The following is a 16,315-nucleotide window of genomic DNA, read 5'->3' on the forward strand; positions in this document are numbered from 1 at the left end:
GTTAAAAAAGTTTTGAATTTTAGAAATAAACTGAGAAGGTTTACAATGCATGTGGTATCCTTTATTTAACCTATTACAATTTAGGTGGAAATTAGCCTGATTTTTAGGACATGTACAGGTTCAGTGTTAATGATAAAAAGCACCACATGGCTGGCCTTTGGGAAGTATATAATGTTTCTGTCAAAGAGCAAATATTAGATTTGCTGTTCTGCGGACAATGGCTCCATCTTTGTACTGCAACAGATAATAAGAGGAAAATAAAAACTAATGGGGATTTTAACAATATGAAGACTGCTGTGAAAGCCCAGAAAGTCCAGTCTAGTCTTTGTGATGGCTTTGGTTCTTTCATTTACTGTGTTTGTGAGTTTTTGTTTACTTGCTTGCCTCTGTTCCATAAAATTTCTTTAACTTTGGAGGCTTTCTTCCTCTCCTAAATAAAGATTAGATCTCCTAAATAAAGATTGAAGATCATTTAGGACTGGCGATTGTAAGAAACCAGCATGTCTCTTTGCATTTATTTTACTCTCTGTTTCTGTCTTCCAATTAATCTTCCTTCCATTTCTGTTCTCATTCACTGCTCCCCAGGACTTGTGTCAGTTGTCTCCTTTCTATGCTGAACATCTCCATTCTTGGTGAATTTTTCTGTCCTGTCCTTTCTTCTCCTTTTAGCTTGTGATCTCCCTGTGCTTCTCTCTTCCCTTTGTTATCTCTTGTGCCTTCCTCATTTCTTGCCTCCTCCAGAAGCATTGAGGCTTTAGGTGTTGGGAGGACATGTCCTGCTTAATTTACTTTGCATTTGTTTGAGTTATTATTGACTGTGAGCAGAACCAGATTGTTTCCCTTTCTTTCTTAGGCCAGTTAGAATGTTCCTATACTGCCCACCAGTTTACTAGGCTGCGAGAGCACTAGCTCAGTCACTTCATGCTTTGCAGGATAAAGATTTATGGTACATCCTCAGTAACCTCAGTCATCATACAAAAGAAAACATCTTCTCTTACAAGATCTTTTAGGCAGTATGTGGAAGAGCAAGAGAAATGGGTGTGACAGGCTCTCATTTTAGTCAAAGGGAGGAGGAAGTGCATCTCTGCTGCAGTAACTATCAGGCCTTTAATGCTCCAAACTATGCTGCTGGAAATTGGAGTTTTTGTTTTAGGCCAAACTGATCTAAAAACCCTCTCAATTCTCAAACTCCTCATGTAAAATCTAGCAGATTTCCACAATTCTAGCTAGCTAACCTACCTGGATTGACCCTGAATGACCCTTCCATTTAATGGATTTCACAGTTTTCCTTTAAAGTATTAGCATGTCCCTGTGAGTGTGGTGGTTTATTTACTGTTTTTGTTTTGCTTTGTTTAACCACAGTGTCCATCTGTGCATCACACTGCTCAGTTTTAAAGTTGTTCTGTTTGGTTTTACCAAGTTGGTGTTAGAAAAACCTATATCTAGGCAGTGTGAACCCTGCTATGCTGAATTGGAAAGAAATTGGGAAACTTGAGGCTGCACTTTGGTTTAGTTAGAGGAAGCAAATAAGTCATGGGGCAGCACTGGACGTGGAGTTGACTTCATAGCCCTCAGTGAGGATGGCCACACAGCTGATTTTTTTTTTTGACCTCTTCCCACATAATCTAGTGCAAGAAGAGCTGTTGAAAGGAAGCCAGACAAAGTAGCTGAAGAGAAAGAAAAGGCACTTTCCCTTTTTAGTATTTTTTGTTTGGTGTTCCTTCCCCCCCCACCCCCCCGTTGTTGTGTAGCTACTCAGCAGGATGCTGAGGCTACTGAATGTAATGGGCTTTGGCATTTTGAAGCTGATTTTAGAAGGGATTTAGGTTTCAACTTTACATTTTGCACTGTACTACGCACATGACTCCATCTGGATTTTTTTCCATCTGTGGAAAAGACATCAGCTGCTTATTCAAAACAACTGATCTTTAGGGTGTGTAACTGATGGAATAATGGGAAAAGTATTTCTAAAAAACATGAGTTGAACCACTGTAGACTTTGACAGAGACATATAATTTTCTGCTGCTAAAGTCTTGGAGCTGCTGTGGAATTGAATGGCAATACATAATTGACTTTACTTCCCAGATAAATGTGAAAAAGGAGTATGGTAATTTTTTTTTTTGGCATATGTCGTGTTTTCATTTACCCAGTAGGGGAAAGAAAAACAATTGCTGTTTCATTTTACTTGTAATTTCTAATATGAGTCATAAGCTATCTTGTAACTTCTTAATTTTGGGGGGAATTTGATTTTCCCTTCAGTATTTACTAGATTTTTAGAATAAAAATCTGTGCTTTAGGGAGATAGTTAATTTGGCTCCCTAGTTTTTTGGCTTCCCACTTGAATTAGAACTTTGCTTTTCAAGTCTCCTGGTTTTGCAGAAGTCACCCACACTGTTCTGGTGTTCATTGTACACTTCTAATGTGGTTGTAAAAGTTGTCAGACATTTACATTTCTCAATATAGAATTTCAAGCTAATTGGGAAGATTTTTTTGGGAAATGGTCCATTCTTTCTTCTTAATTTTTCAGTCCTAGGTTTTTCTAGACACAAATTTTGTTTTGCTACCCAGAAGAATACTAATTCTTACATTAGATTAGAGAGATGATCGACCATTTAATGAAATAAAGGCAAAAATGGAAGAAAGATGGACATGATTCTGTGGAGTAGCTCTTGGCACTTTATTCTCATCTACTGATGCAGAGCACAATCATATTGAGAAATATGAGTCTTTATGAAATTTGGATTTTAAAGTGACTTAAATCGTGAAACCAAGTGCTATTTGAGTGACTGTTTTTCACTGTCTGTTGACTAGGAATAGGCATATTAACTACTTAAGTCATTCTACTGCTTAAACCATTAACTCTGTAAAAGTATCTGTTAATAAAGTAAAATAAAACAAGTGTCATCCCAACCCTTAAGGAATCAAAATAATTCAGCCTTTCTGCTTAAAAACCAACACCAACCCCTTATCAGTGAAGCTGAAAAATAGATCTGTAGAAATCTAGTAGGATTTCCTTGCCCACAAAGGTTTACTTGTCCTGAATTTCACACATGAAACCAAACCTCCAGCTATATCATAGAGAAAAATAAGGATGAGATATGGTCAGATAGGTACCTGTCTTTATTCCTGAGGGCTACTGTTGCACTCTGTCATTGTGCTTCTGTAGAAATAAAGGTATTTTCCTCTAAGAATGGGCACTAATTGGGTCAAACAGCCCTTTTGGTTTCTATACTGTATTTCCACACAGAGCTGTCACCTGGAGTTTCTAGATCCAGTATAAATAAGTTCCTCAGGTAACCTCAAGCATTCCCAGATAATCCATTTAGTATTAGAGGTGGAGAAAGGATCATCACTGTGAAGGATCAGAAGGGAGTTTCCAGAGCTCAAGAGGCCATGGAGCACGTCTGTGTTGTACTACTGAGATACTAACCTAAGCTGCTGTTAGTTTGTGGTGTAGGATTTTTTTTTAAAAACAAGTAACCATGGTTTGTGAATGTTAAAATGCAGTATCAGTCCTGTTTATTTCATGTATGCTTGTACTTCCATTGTCACAAACATATCTATTGCAATCCAGGTAAGATGCACATATCTATCGTTACCTCCACCATGGATTCTTGCATAAAACGACTCCAGTCGTCATTCCTGCAAATAACCATTTGGAAGCAAAATTATTTTGTTTCATGTGTAGTCACAGGAACAAATTCAAAGCAGTAGCTGTATGTGATGAATGTAACCCTGCTACATTTTTTAAGGAAAACTCTTGTTCAGTAATTATAGGTATTATTAGTTATAATTTAGGGGCTACATTATCATTTATCTAGTTGAGATGGATGTGCCTTTCCAAATCACAGCTGGGAGCAAAGATCACAACTTTATTAGATGTGCATACTATATATCTTCAGAAGAGGCACAAAATGTGAGAACAGGTCAATAAACTGTAATTCCACTTGAAGCAGTTCTGGTTCACTTCATCTAATTTTTGTATTTAAAAATACATTGACCCTAGCTCTGTTGACAATAGAGCAAATGCACTTCTAAGCTTTCACCTGAGGAAGCTGCTGTCAGGGCTAGGATGATGTGCTGGTTCTCTCTAGGCCAAACTTAAACTCATTTTGCTTGCTCAAGGAGTTTTTCTCAGGTTAGGGAAAACTGAAAATGTGAGCAATACTGAGCCTTGGAGGGTGTAGTTTAGCTGTGGAATTCCTATTGATGCTAATGATTGTAGGACAAAATGCATACTTTGCCATGCCGTAATATGGGACTCTAGTTCAACTGGTACTTAAACTACATTTTTAATTAAGGGCATGTAACAAGTTTTCCCGGGCTCAAGAGGAATACTTATGTATGCATGAGTTCTGGCTTTTTTAATGGTAAGAAGTGGAGCACACAAAGAATTAACAAAATTTTTGTTAAATCCCAAGATATTTGTAAGAGTCTGCACTTAAAATTTGCTTCTCTGAAACCCTAAATGGGTGTCTTCTTTCTGCTTTACTCTTTGAAAAATGCAAATGTTAAAAATTAAATCATGGATCCAAATTTTCTAGTTATTACAGTCAATTTCCTTGCAGACATCCTTAGTAGGGAACCTTAGTTTCCTTATTATCAATGAATTATATAGTTAAAAAACTATTATTTAAATCTTATGCCAATATTTCAATGTTCTTTTGCTTTTCTCTTTTTCTCTTTTTTTTCCTCTAAGCCCCTTCTTTGTTCTGTGGGTTTTCTTTTGTAACTCCTCCAGACTACAGCTTTGTTCCCCCTTCCTCCACTCCTTTCTGGTCAGGTACTGCTTTACTGCTTTTATATTTCTTCTAAATTTGCTTCTGTTGTTTCTGTGTGGAGCAAGTGAGGGAAGGGACGAATCTAATACTTCATTTCTTCTCCAACTCCAAAACTGAGTTATTACTTTTATCCTTGGAGTGTAACAAAAATCAAAGTCTTAAATTTTTGAATTATTATTGCTTATTATAATAAGCAGTCTGAATAAGTGTTTCAAAGCTCAGTAGTTGCAGCAGATTCTATCAATGACCACTTGATTGTTAATTTGCTGTGCAGTTGACATCTATGAGCTATGTATTTTAGATATATTTGTTCAAATGCACAAACATGAAAATTTCACTGGGTAAATAATATGTTCGTCCCATCCCTGCAGCAAACCATACTGCAGTAGCATCTTAGAATACAGTAGTTTTTTTTTGTAGAGAATGCTTTCTTTAAAGTCTGCATTAACATTGTTAATTAATTTTGCCCATCTGTTTTCTGGATATTGTTTTCTTTATTCTCATTTAACCATCTCTGGCTTTAATAGATGCAATCATTTTAAACAAAGAGACTGCATAAAAATGCTAAAAGTTGTAGCAGTGGTAGCCTTAATTAGTGCATCAGTGCTGCTATGACTTGCTGTGGTTTCTAAGATTAGCCTTCAGAGGCTGAACTGCATGGCTGAACAGCTTCAGAAGAATTTCTATAGTAGGAAGGTGAATTCCATCGAGGAGCATATGGAAGAAGCTACTAATGTGGGGAATGCAACATTTACTCACATTTCACTGGCCTACCTTTGTGTGCAGGGGGTGGAAGGGTGCTTAGGTTGTACACAGCGGGACTGGGACTGGTTTTTGTGCTAGGGAAGAGGTGTCCTGAATGCACCAGTGCAGATTAGCCATCAAGATCTGAGTCGGCAGGATCTTTTACACCTGCCCCACAGAGGTCCTCCAAATTGCTTAGTGTTTTGAGAGGGATTCTTAGGACTTTCCATAGTTTCTTGAGGGGAAAAGTATGGAGGTGGCAGCTCAGTAGTGGAATGGCTGGTGTGCTTACTTGTTCTGAGAATGTCTCTGATGACTATCTCTTGATTCACACCAGAGATTTCAGTCTCCATGTCTTACACTGCTCTTGGGTGCTTTTCCCCTTGGTTGTTCCCTGTTTTGGAGTCAGTTTCTTCCATTTCTGTCTCCTTACATGTAGATTTTTCTGGGGCAGATACTTTTACTTGCTTTAAGTAATCACAATATTGACTGAGAATCCAAGCCATAGGGCATTCTTCCAGTTGTCAATTATTTTTATAAAGGGAGACATCTGTAAAAAAGGTGAGTAGAAAGCTATTTTGGTGTAGCTGTTTACCTTGTCATCTTGACACTCAGCTGGACTGTCTGAAGCACTTACCTGATTTGAAACAGAGAACACAAAGGAGTTAAGTTTTAGCCCTTCCTTAAATGTAAATACTGTGAGTTTCTGTCCTTTTGGGTGAAATGTCATCTTGAATTCAACTGCCCAGTACTTAGTGAAACAAGTATCTGGTCCATGAAAACAAAATGCTGAAATAGCCTACAGTCATAGAACAGCAGTCAAGGCTCAGGGTTACTTTAAGCCTATCACACATTCACATATATTCCCGTATGTGGTTTCAACAAATTATAATTACATTCATTTTATTCATATGAAAAACTACTTTATTGGAAAAATCTGTAGTAACTGTTAGTAAAGATTCAGTGTCTTGCATTTTGCAATATGCTAGGTGAAGTATTTCATTATACAAGTACAAAATATTGAAAGAAAACACTGTTCAGCAATTCTTAATTAAGCTTATCTGCCTGTTGGAGTAGGATTTCATATTCTGATTGATAAACTACATTGCTTCATATGTTCTTAGTTAAACTATCTTTTTAAAAATAGCCCAATAATGTGCTTACGTTAAAAAGAACCAATACTTATTTCATCATATTACAAGATTTTTTTTTTTTTTTTCAAAAGTACCTTCAGCACTGGCTCGCTTCAGCTGATGTAGAAGTTGGTAGCAGAGAGGAGGGGTTAAGCTGACTACTGAGCACTACTGAGGCACTGCCTGTGCCTGTGTAATACAACTGAGGTTTGGACAAACAGTGCAAGGAAATGTCCTGCTTCAAGGAGCATGGAAATTAATACACCAGAGCAACCCTTAGGGCACGTGACTGCAGATTTATGAGGAGGCCATACCACGAGGAGAGAGAAACAGCTCCTCACAGCTTTAATAATAGCACCTTGACCTTTGTGGTATTTAGCTGGTCTAGAACATGAGCTAGACCAGTCTGCTGTGATTGCATGGAACCTCTTTTGTTTGCACCCTAAATCCTTCATCAGGGGCTCAAACTAGTATTAAAATTCATTTGCAGCACATCTCTCTCACTGTTAATGTCCAACATACTTTGTAAATCAAAGCTGATTATAGTTCTCTGTCATCATCATCTCCTTTTGGCAGAAGGAGAGGCTAGATTAAGTAAAAGTGAATTTTTCTCCTTTACATGTGCTTTTTATTAACTTCATTCAGATTTCTCATTTTTTCCTAGTTAAGTCTCTGAGTATCTTCCTCCTAATACACAATGTTTGTTTATTATTGCATTCTCGATAATTTCTTTTCTAATTTATTACTTTCTCTTTTTCCCCCTCTTTAGTTTCTCATTCACATTCATTCACCTGTTGGGCCCTTGGTTTCCATCGATCTCTACTGTTAATCCCATTCTCTCTCTCCTTGTTCTCCCTGTAACTGTCTTCTTTCTGTCCTTCACTCTGTTTCTTCTCTCTCCTGTCTGTACAGATGTCCTTTCCATGTGCTATCTTTCCCCATGCTTTATTTATCCTGGGACAGCACTAATTGGGAATTCAAGGCTGATAGCCTCTACTCAAGTTGTTTTTGTGACTGTGTCACCAGAGAGATATGGTTAATGCTTTTTCCAAAATTAGCACTGTCATTTTCCTGTATTCCATCACTCATCTGGCTTCCCCTTATATATTTCCTATCATGACCATCACTTTTATTTGAAAATATGGATGTTGGATTCTAAATTAATCTAAATTCTGCTACTTTCTGCCTCAAGACTTTTGAAGATGTATGGTTTTGATTTCTCTTGCTTCTTTCTCCTTTTCCTCTCTGGCTTTGCAACTTGAAAAAGAGTTAAAAGTACTCTTTCCCCCAGATGTGCCCCTCCTTCTTTCTCTATCCTAATTTTTCTCAGTATCTTCCCTCCTTGTTATTCTACTGTGAGTTTCTTCCCTCCTTAGTTCTTTTCTTCTCCCCCCCCCCCCCCCCCGATTTGTTCATCTTTACTTCACGTGATCTTTTTCCTTGCCTCTTTATTTCCTTTCTAGAATTTGAAATTATACCCTGCTCCCCAGATTTACTTCTTTTATCCTGCAGTGGTTCTCCAAATCTGCCATTGGTATTGCTGCACACCTATGAGTGGTTACTTACCTTATGATCAATAACTGCTCCATTTTTTTTATTTCTCCAAAACAATTGCTGCCCATGGTGTGCTCTTTCCCTGTAAAATTGATTACTGCAATGCTGATAAGGTATAGGACATTACATTCATGTCAGGATCTAACCTAGTATTGTCTACATCTGACTTGCTTAGAGGGGAAAAAAAAGTATGTCTGAACTTTAATGTACTTAATGTATCACCTAGATTTTTACAACATCAGTACAAGCAAGAAATCGAGAGGCTGATTCTCTTTTATGTGGGATCCTTTACGTAATTTATCAAATCTCTGATATACATACTCTACATAAGCAGTCAGGAATGTTGGACTAAACTTTAGTGACATGATATAAAAGAATGGATAATATCTTGTCAGTTTTTTAGGTATTCAATTTTTATGATATTTCTAATAACATTTAAAACATTGTATTTTTTGTTATTGTAAAATAAGTTGCTTCTGTTGTTTCCGTAAGTTAAAAATATTTGAACATACAATGACTTTCAGATATTTAATACTATTATGTAAAAGCCTATTTATCTGTGACCCAGTGGGGTCAGAAGAAATCTGCACGGAGCTGAGACTGTCCAGTTTCAACATTTGCCATGTTTTGTGTTCGTGACTTAAATTAAAGGCAACTAGCAGTGCATTTTTAGTGTTACATCGTTGGAGGCATTGCTAAAACTAGAATCTTAATGGTATTTCCTAATGAAGATTGGGCAGTTCTAAGAAATTTGAAGGGGTGCTAAGAAAATGAATGATTCTATGTACTATCAAGTCGTCCATGATGATCATATGAATTCTTGTGAAATCTTTTCAGTAGGAAGCTTGCTTGTGCAGGTGAACTCCAATCCACAGTGACTTACAAAGGAAAACAGTGGCATTAATGGGGAAAAAAACCAAACTAAAAAAATGTTTTGTCCAAATAATTCAAGTACAAAATGCAGTGAAGTAGTAGATGTTCCTTCTAAATGGCTCAAAAAAATCAAAGGGCTTTATCTGTTGTGTGCAATGTCCACTGTCCTCTCATTATCCTTACCCTGGAAATGTTGAGGATTTCTTTTGCAAGCTTGGGTATTCAACATCAGGGTTGAAAACATAATTTCCTGTAAAACTATTTGGGAGAAGGGGTTGGTTTTTGAAATGAGGCTTTTAAAACCTTTGCTTTTTAAAAATATTTAACAGCTTTTTATTGCTTAAAATGTCAGAGCTTTACATTGGCAAAATTCTTCTCTATATTGATATAGAAATGTCTTAAAATTTTAAAGTATTAATTTCACTGAATCTTAGTTTTATAGAACAAATTCATTGCTGATTCACAGAATAAACAGCTGAAAAGAGTAGATTTGCATCAGTCAATATTCATGCAGATTGTGACAAATGATCCGTGGAAATTTCCTGTGGAAAGTCTGTATTTTTTTGCTCATGCTAATGTTAACTTCCAATTTTAAGTGCATTAATATTTAACTTGGGAGATGTTTTTGAAAGAACAGCACCTTATTCTGTTTGTTTTGCTTCATTAGAGGTCTAAAGTTAAATCAACTGTAAATGCTAATAATTCTTTTGGAAAGAAACTAGTGACCTGTAAAATATGTTGATGTATGTAACTGGCAGAAAGTTTTATTATGAAGCAGAAGAATACAAGAACTGCAAATGTATTTAACAGTTTCATGGTGGGGGATATTTTATTTAGTTTATTTATCTAGTTTGATTTTTTCCTAAGAATAAAGAGGACTATTAAAAAAAAAAAATCACAAAATCCCTTCAACTTGTGCACTATCCATCTGTGTTTAAGTCTTCTTGGTGTTTGTGGTGCAGATGTTTGCATAAAATGAATGCCAGTATATGTTGTGAAATCATTGTTATGTTTTTTACAGTATTTTTATTTACATTAGTTTGGTAGCCTTCAATTAACAAACTGTAATAATGTCACTGTCTGCTTCATTTCAGTGCTGAGCCCAAAGGTGATAGGCATTGCCATAGCCAGGTATGACTTCTGTGCACGAGACATGAGAGAACTGTCCTTATTGAAAGGGGATGTTGTAAAAATTTATACAAAGATGAGTGCCAATGGCTGGTGGAGAGGTGAAGTAAATGGACGGGTAAGACTATTTTTTTTCTTTTTCTGTGTCTCATTTCTGCCTTCACTGATTTTGTAAAACAAATAAGACGTGTTCCTACATGATAAACCTTCTTTATATATTTACATTCACAAGATGCAACATGTTCTCATCTTTGCTTCGTAGGAGCCAGACAGAACTCTTGCAGGTAGCTTTCCCAGCATCTAAATTAAGTGGTTATTTAATGTGACCTACCAAGCTGAACATTTGGGCAAGGTTATAGGGTTGGAAAATAACCAGGATTAATAGTACTGCTACAGCTGACCTTTCTTGAACTGTTTTGCACATGTATTTGGGGTCAAAAGCTCTGGTTCCTGGTGCTGTGGAACTCTCTTTAGCACTTGAACACAGAATGATTTCCCACACCTTTCTGCCAGACAGCAGTACAATGGACTCGACAGCATTTTTTATAGGAGTCTGCTGCTTTCATTTCTAAAGATGTGGCTCATATGAAGTGACATGTTTAGCAGAAATTTTTATGAAGTCGTTTTACACTGCACTGAGACCTGCATGGAAGTAAAGTTTCAGTTTTTACTTATAGAGGGTTTATTGTTTCAATCTTAGTTCAGTGCTTTTTAATGCAGTTTAGTCACAAGTATTTGAGGGTGCTGTTTCCATGTGTAAAGAGCTGAGATGCAGAGTCAAGGAATGTGAGGTGGAAGAAAGTTGATTGTTCACAAGCTGGAAATCATAGTTGCAAGTTGGTTGAAGTGGATGTCCACATTCACTATTTTATACAATTTGGAGAACTTTTTTTATTTATGTACGTGAGCTTGGCTATGATCTTAAAATGAAGTGGACAATTAGACAAGAAGAAATAAGAAAGCAGAAGAGAAAGTGTTAATCCTATATGCATTTTATGTGTAGAGGAAGCTGAACAACTCATTCTAGTGCAGCTGCCCACATTCTGAGGGATGCCCTGTTACATGCTAGCATTCTTTCTGATAGCTTTCATAGCCTGGACTTGAGATCATAAACTCACCTCTGGAGATATTTTTGCAAGGTAGTCTAAAATAAAATTTGTGGCTATTCTTTCTAGTCATGCTCTAGGTTTGGTTTTGAGTGCTTTCATGAGTGTTAAATTGACTTTAGATATAGAGAAGTCTAAGTGAAAAAACCTAAAGCAACTAGATAATAAGAAATATATGACACTGCTTCACTGTATGTCTTATGTAATCCTTATTTGACACATCGTTAATTGGAATTAGCATTATAATTTAAAAGTGTGACACACTGGACTCTGCTGTCCAGTTCTGTCAGATGTAAAACTTGTTTTGATGGCAAGGGAATTTAACTCCATGGAAAGCAATCAAATCAGTCACTTTTCCTTTCGTAAGAGGATTCCCTGGACCTGACTGAAGCTGTTAAATGTTTAACTTTGCATTGAAAAAATGACAGCATTCTGACTGTAGTATAACAACTACTGCTCTTACCATTTTTCTGAATGTTTAGACTTCCAATTTGGGCAAAAGGTTTTTAGGGTTTTTCTTGTGAAAAAGTTTGATAGAGGATGTTGGTCTCCAAATTGTTGTATCTGCAAGTTATTCTTTCATTAAGGGAACTTATCCTATCTGTGTCAGGTCAGTCAAGTTTATCTCTGTAGTCTTGTTAATATAGTGACTGAACAGATCCATCCTTCTTTTGCCTAGTTCAGCCATTTTTAAATAAACCCTGTGCATCTCATGTATTTTGTTCTGCTTTTCCCCTTTTTAGGTGGGCTGGTTTCCATCAACTTATGTTGAAGAGGACGAATGATTTGAAACTTCCCTCTGCTGACCAGAAATTTCAGGGATTATAAAAATTTAATATCAACATGTTATTGGTCTTGATAAGTATTTAAACAACAGCATTTTTGTCTGTCTGAACCTTCCAGTCTTAATGTTGGGATTTATACAGAAGTTTGGGCTGACAGATTATTACCTTACCCAGAGCTGTGCAAGAAACAACCTGCCAGTTTGCTGTCACTGGGCATGAGTACCAAGTCCAACCCTCACCTTCCAAAAAGATCTCTGGAAAACCAAGTTTATTTGTTCCTTTTCATTTCACCTCAGACTACACCATGAATACTAGCAATGGCTGAATATTTAATGCCTCTCTTCTGTTAACATCTGTGATGGTAGCAGGAGATGAAGGCTTATTATTCCTTATCATTGCATGCAGAAACCAGATTTCAGTCATTCTGATGGGCATAAAGAATAGTCAGTAGACTTAACATGAAACATTGAACTACTTTGCTTATCAGCTTACAAACCATTTTACACTCACAAAAGCATACTGAAGAAAGTATGTGGTAAACATGAGTAGCATTTATGCATATATAATTAATTAATTACTACTTTGAGGTCCTGCCTAAATCTTCTAATGATCTGTTTAAAGACATTCTATAAAGGTGTAGTGGTGCAGTATTGCTTTAAAAAACATCCTCAGAGGGGAATTGTGGGATCCTTTCTTTGTCATCTTAAACCTTTTTATGTGAGATTTTTTACTTTAAGCAGCTGACCCTAAAAGTGCAAGTGAGGGCAGTCACGACAAGATGAGTTTTAAGATTTTTAGCATTAACATTAAATAAATATTGTAAATCTGTTCTATAGGAGAATGGACTCATGCAAGATGATGTCACTTCTCAAGAACAAAACTGTTTATCTTAACCTCTTGATTGATTCAGGTGACCTTTGATACTTCAAATTCAAAACTGTCTTTTCCTAGTTAGGCAGAGTTTCTATCTCCTTTTGTGAATGCAAATGGAGCTTGCAGACTTCTTTCTGCCATTTCCTGCCTCGTTCCCTGGGGTGTTAGTGGCAGGTCAGTGAGTGAGTGGTCTTGTTACAGTGGTCTGAACATCCCCAAGTTAAAATGTGTCTAGGTTAACTAGCTTGAGGGATCAGTCCTTGCAAAGTGGTATCGACCTCTTGGTGAGGTAGTCTTTTAATGTAATTATGGAGGGGCAGGAATATTTTAGTTATAAGCTAAAATAAATGCTGGTGATGTTTTCAGATGTGCAGTTTTGAATATTTAGATAATATAAAGTATGGATTCAAAATGTGAAAGAAAATCAAGCTCTTAAATGCATTTTATTTCTAGAATAATGTTGACCAATCAAGAAAGTTAATTTATCCTGTCCCACATCCTCTCTTTTGCTTTTCCCTGTCCTCTTTTCACACAGGCATCTTGCAATTAGTGTGCACAGACACCGCACAGCTGAACGCTGCAGTTTTTTTCCTAATTTACAAGCAACATAATATCCACTATTTGTCCACAGAGCAGAATCTGCTATTACATATTTCAGTGTCTTTTTGGCTGCCCCCAGTATTTTTTGCTTCTTTCTGGCCTCCTAACCATCAAAAAGAATCAAGCGCAACACAGAGGATTCACAATAATCCCCTTCATCTCTGCAACCACCTTACCCATCTGCTACACCCACCATACACTGCTGTGTGACAAGGTGAAAGAGAGGACCTTCTAATTAGAAATTCTCTACTTGTGAGATTCAGCCTTGCAGATGAAATTGTGCCGATGCTCTTACTTTTCAAGGATTTACCTCAAAATTATGTAAACTGTGATTGTGTTGAGTACATTACTTGATGGAGAGAATTTGTAAATATGTAGATTATGCATAAAAATTTTGTAAATTTTGTGTACAGCAGTATAGACTATAAAGTATACAGTCTTTGATTATGTTTTGCCATGCAATTTGATTGTCTATTGTGAGCTTGATCCTATATTCCTTAAGCAGACAAGTTGATTCTTTCAGTTTTGCCTGCTTAAGGGGTAGAGGAATAGGCTCCAGGTCTGTGAAGTGTTTAGTGCTTTGCTGTCATATAGTTTTAAGAAGAGGTAGGTAGATTCAGTACGAGTTGAAAAATATACCAGTCATTTTCAACAGCTTGGGTTTAGAATCATTCTGAGTAGTCTCTCCATCCTAAAATTGCTGTAAAGCTTTTAAGCGATTCTTGAGTCCAGTAGTCACCCTTTGAGAAGAATGAAAACCATAGGTGAACTTCACTTTTGTGGTATTAATCTACATATCATAGTCTGTGTTTAATGCCCTGTATTGATTGAGTTAATGCTGCATCTTAAACTGTATTTTGAGTACCAAAGACTTCCTAAATATTCTGGAGTGTCTCTTTCATGTGCTGCTTTTGCCTTTATGGAGGTTTTGTTGTCATGCATTAATGGAGTTACAGTACTCTAATTTGTACTATTTTGTAAATATGTTAAATATAATAAACAGATTAATTTTTTTTTTTGTTTAATGGTGTCAAAATGTGTAGTTGGCTAATATGAAGGTTATTCTTCGTTTGTCTCACCACCTTCTCATTGTGAGAAGTTGATAATGTTCTGTTTTGGTTTCCCAGATTTATATGTTCCTTGTTTAGCTGTAAAACTAAGCTGCCAATGTAAACGGGGTGCTGTAGCTTTCCTTGGGAGCTTTTTATTGTCAGGATAATTTGCTTTGTGCCCCTGTGTCACATCCAGGAAGGTGGTGTTTTGTTTGGTTGGTTGGTTGGTTTTGTGTTTTTTTTTTTTAAAAATGTTATTATTTTTTTTTAATGTAGAGCACATTGTGGAATCATTTATATACTATGGATTTTTGTCAAAGATACTTGTAGGTTTTCTTGATTGAAAAGAAGTGGTTCATAAGATGTTTTATGTAGTGTTTTTCATATTGATGTCTTTTTTTCTTCCACCTTTTTTTCTCCCTCTGTCATACAAATTCAGGCTGAATTGAGCTCATTTGAAAATGCAGTCTGTGTCTAATTTCATGGGCTGCTTGATAACCTTTTCATGATGTAACCCATTCATGCATTTTTTACAATATAACATTCATTATTAATAGGTTTATAAAATTATTTCTGGACAGGTGAATTAATTCAGCAAGGTCAGTGATGATTCAATTGCACTGTTGTTTTTTTGTCTCCCTCCTATTTTTCAGTAACAGATTTTCTTGTGGAGCTGCCCTTCTAACAGATAATTATTAAACTTAATGAGGCATTTACGCGTCTCTGCAGATGGAAGGCATAATTTTCCTGTCACCCATGAACATATCACATAACTTAGAGTCACACCTAATGCAGGATGCAAAAATGTGTCTCAATTAAATTCTCTTGTTAACAATATCACACTCGGTCACAGACGTTCTCCTAAGCAAGAAGAGATGTGTGTCCTCTGATGGGTGAGAAATTGAAAAAGCACTGTAATTAGGGCATAAGAACCACTTGTGACTGTGTTCTGAATAATTTTTCCAGTTGTAAGGCTTAGAAGCTTATTTGAAAATCTCAGCTTGAAAAAAAAAAATCCATCTTGAATGATGAAAAATGATGCCAACCAGGATTCCTTTCCCCTTTGCCTCACAGGCAGATTTGAGATGCTCTGTGAAGGAGAAGGACAATTCTCAACGTTTTAGCTGTTTATAAAGGTGAAGACAGAGGTGCTGTCTAGACAAAGTGGTGCTTGTTTGTACAAAATACCCAGCCTCAGATGCAGGCTTTGTTCCATTGACTTAGATGTTCAGTGCAAAAATATGTTTCTGGTAAATCTTGTCTCTTTGCTGGAAATTGGGCTGCTGAGAGCCTTACATTACTATTTTGTCTGAAATTTGAGTTGTTCTGTCCAGAGCACTGCTTATTTCGTTTGAGTGACAGAGGAAGCACTCCCTCCCTCTCCCTTTTGTTGCTGAGCATGACATTGAATGTCGTGGAGTATTTCTTTGGTTAGTTTGGGTCATCTGCTTTCTGTCCCTTCACAACTTCTGTTCACGGAGAGCGTGGCACAGAGTAAGAACAGAAAGCCTGGATTCTCTGCAACACTGTTCAGCAACAACTAAACTCTCAACAAGTTGTCAGCATTGTTTTTGTCACAGATGAGAAACACAAGTAAGAGCTGGAATGATGAAGCTCAGCACCACCTTGGGCAGACCCAGTAGAGGAGGCATAAAGGGAAAGGGACAGGTGGAAGTGCTGTGGGGG

The 16,315-nt window shown here is 36.8% G+C and overlaps 1 protein-coding gene across 2 annotated transcripts in view; it reads left to right on the plus strand.

Annotated features, from left to right (window-relative positions):
- Nucleotides 1-14,596, plus strand: part of VAV3 (vav guanine nucleotide exchange factor 3) — a 154,862-nt gene extending 140,266 nt beyond the window's left edge. Inside the window, exons 26-28 of one of the 2 annotated variants that reach the window (XM_027880454.1) lie at nucleotides 4,700-4,783; nucleotides 10,180-10,331; nucleotides 12,063-14,596. In XM_027880454.1, the coding sequence (XP_027736255.1) occupies nucleotides 4,700-4,783; nucleotides 10,180-10,331; nucleotides 12,063-12,104 (278 nt within the window). In that variant the 3' untranslated portion in view covers nucleotides 12,105-14,596. The remainder of the gene's footprint in view (nucleotides 1-4,699; nucleotides 4,784-10,179; nucleotides 10,332-12,062) is intronic. The other variant, XM_027880455.1, reaches the window with a different exon arrangement.
- Nucleotides 14,597-16,315: the final 1,719 nt, after the last annotated feature.

This window comes from Empidonax traillii, unplaced genomic scaffold, assembly GCF_003031625.1.
Source record: "Empidonax traillii isolate 1590-97213 ecotype Southwest subspecies unplaced genomic scaffold, ASM303162v1 scaffold69:size3087049, whole genome shotgun sequence".
In the NCBI taxonomy this organism is placed as follows: domain Eukaryota; kingdom Metazoa; phylum Chordata; class Aves; order Passeriformes; family Tyrannidae; genus Empidonax; species Empidonax traillii.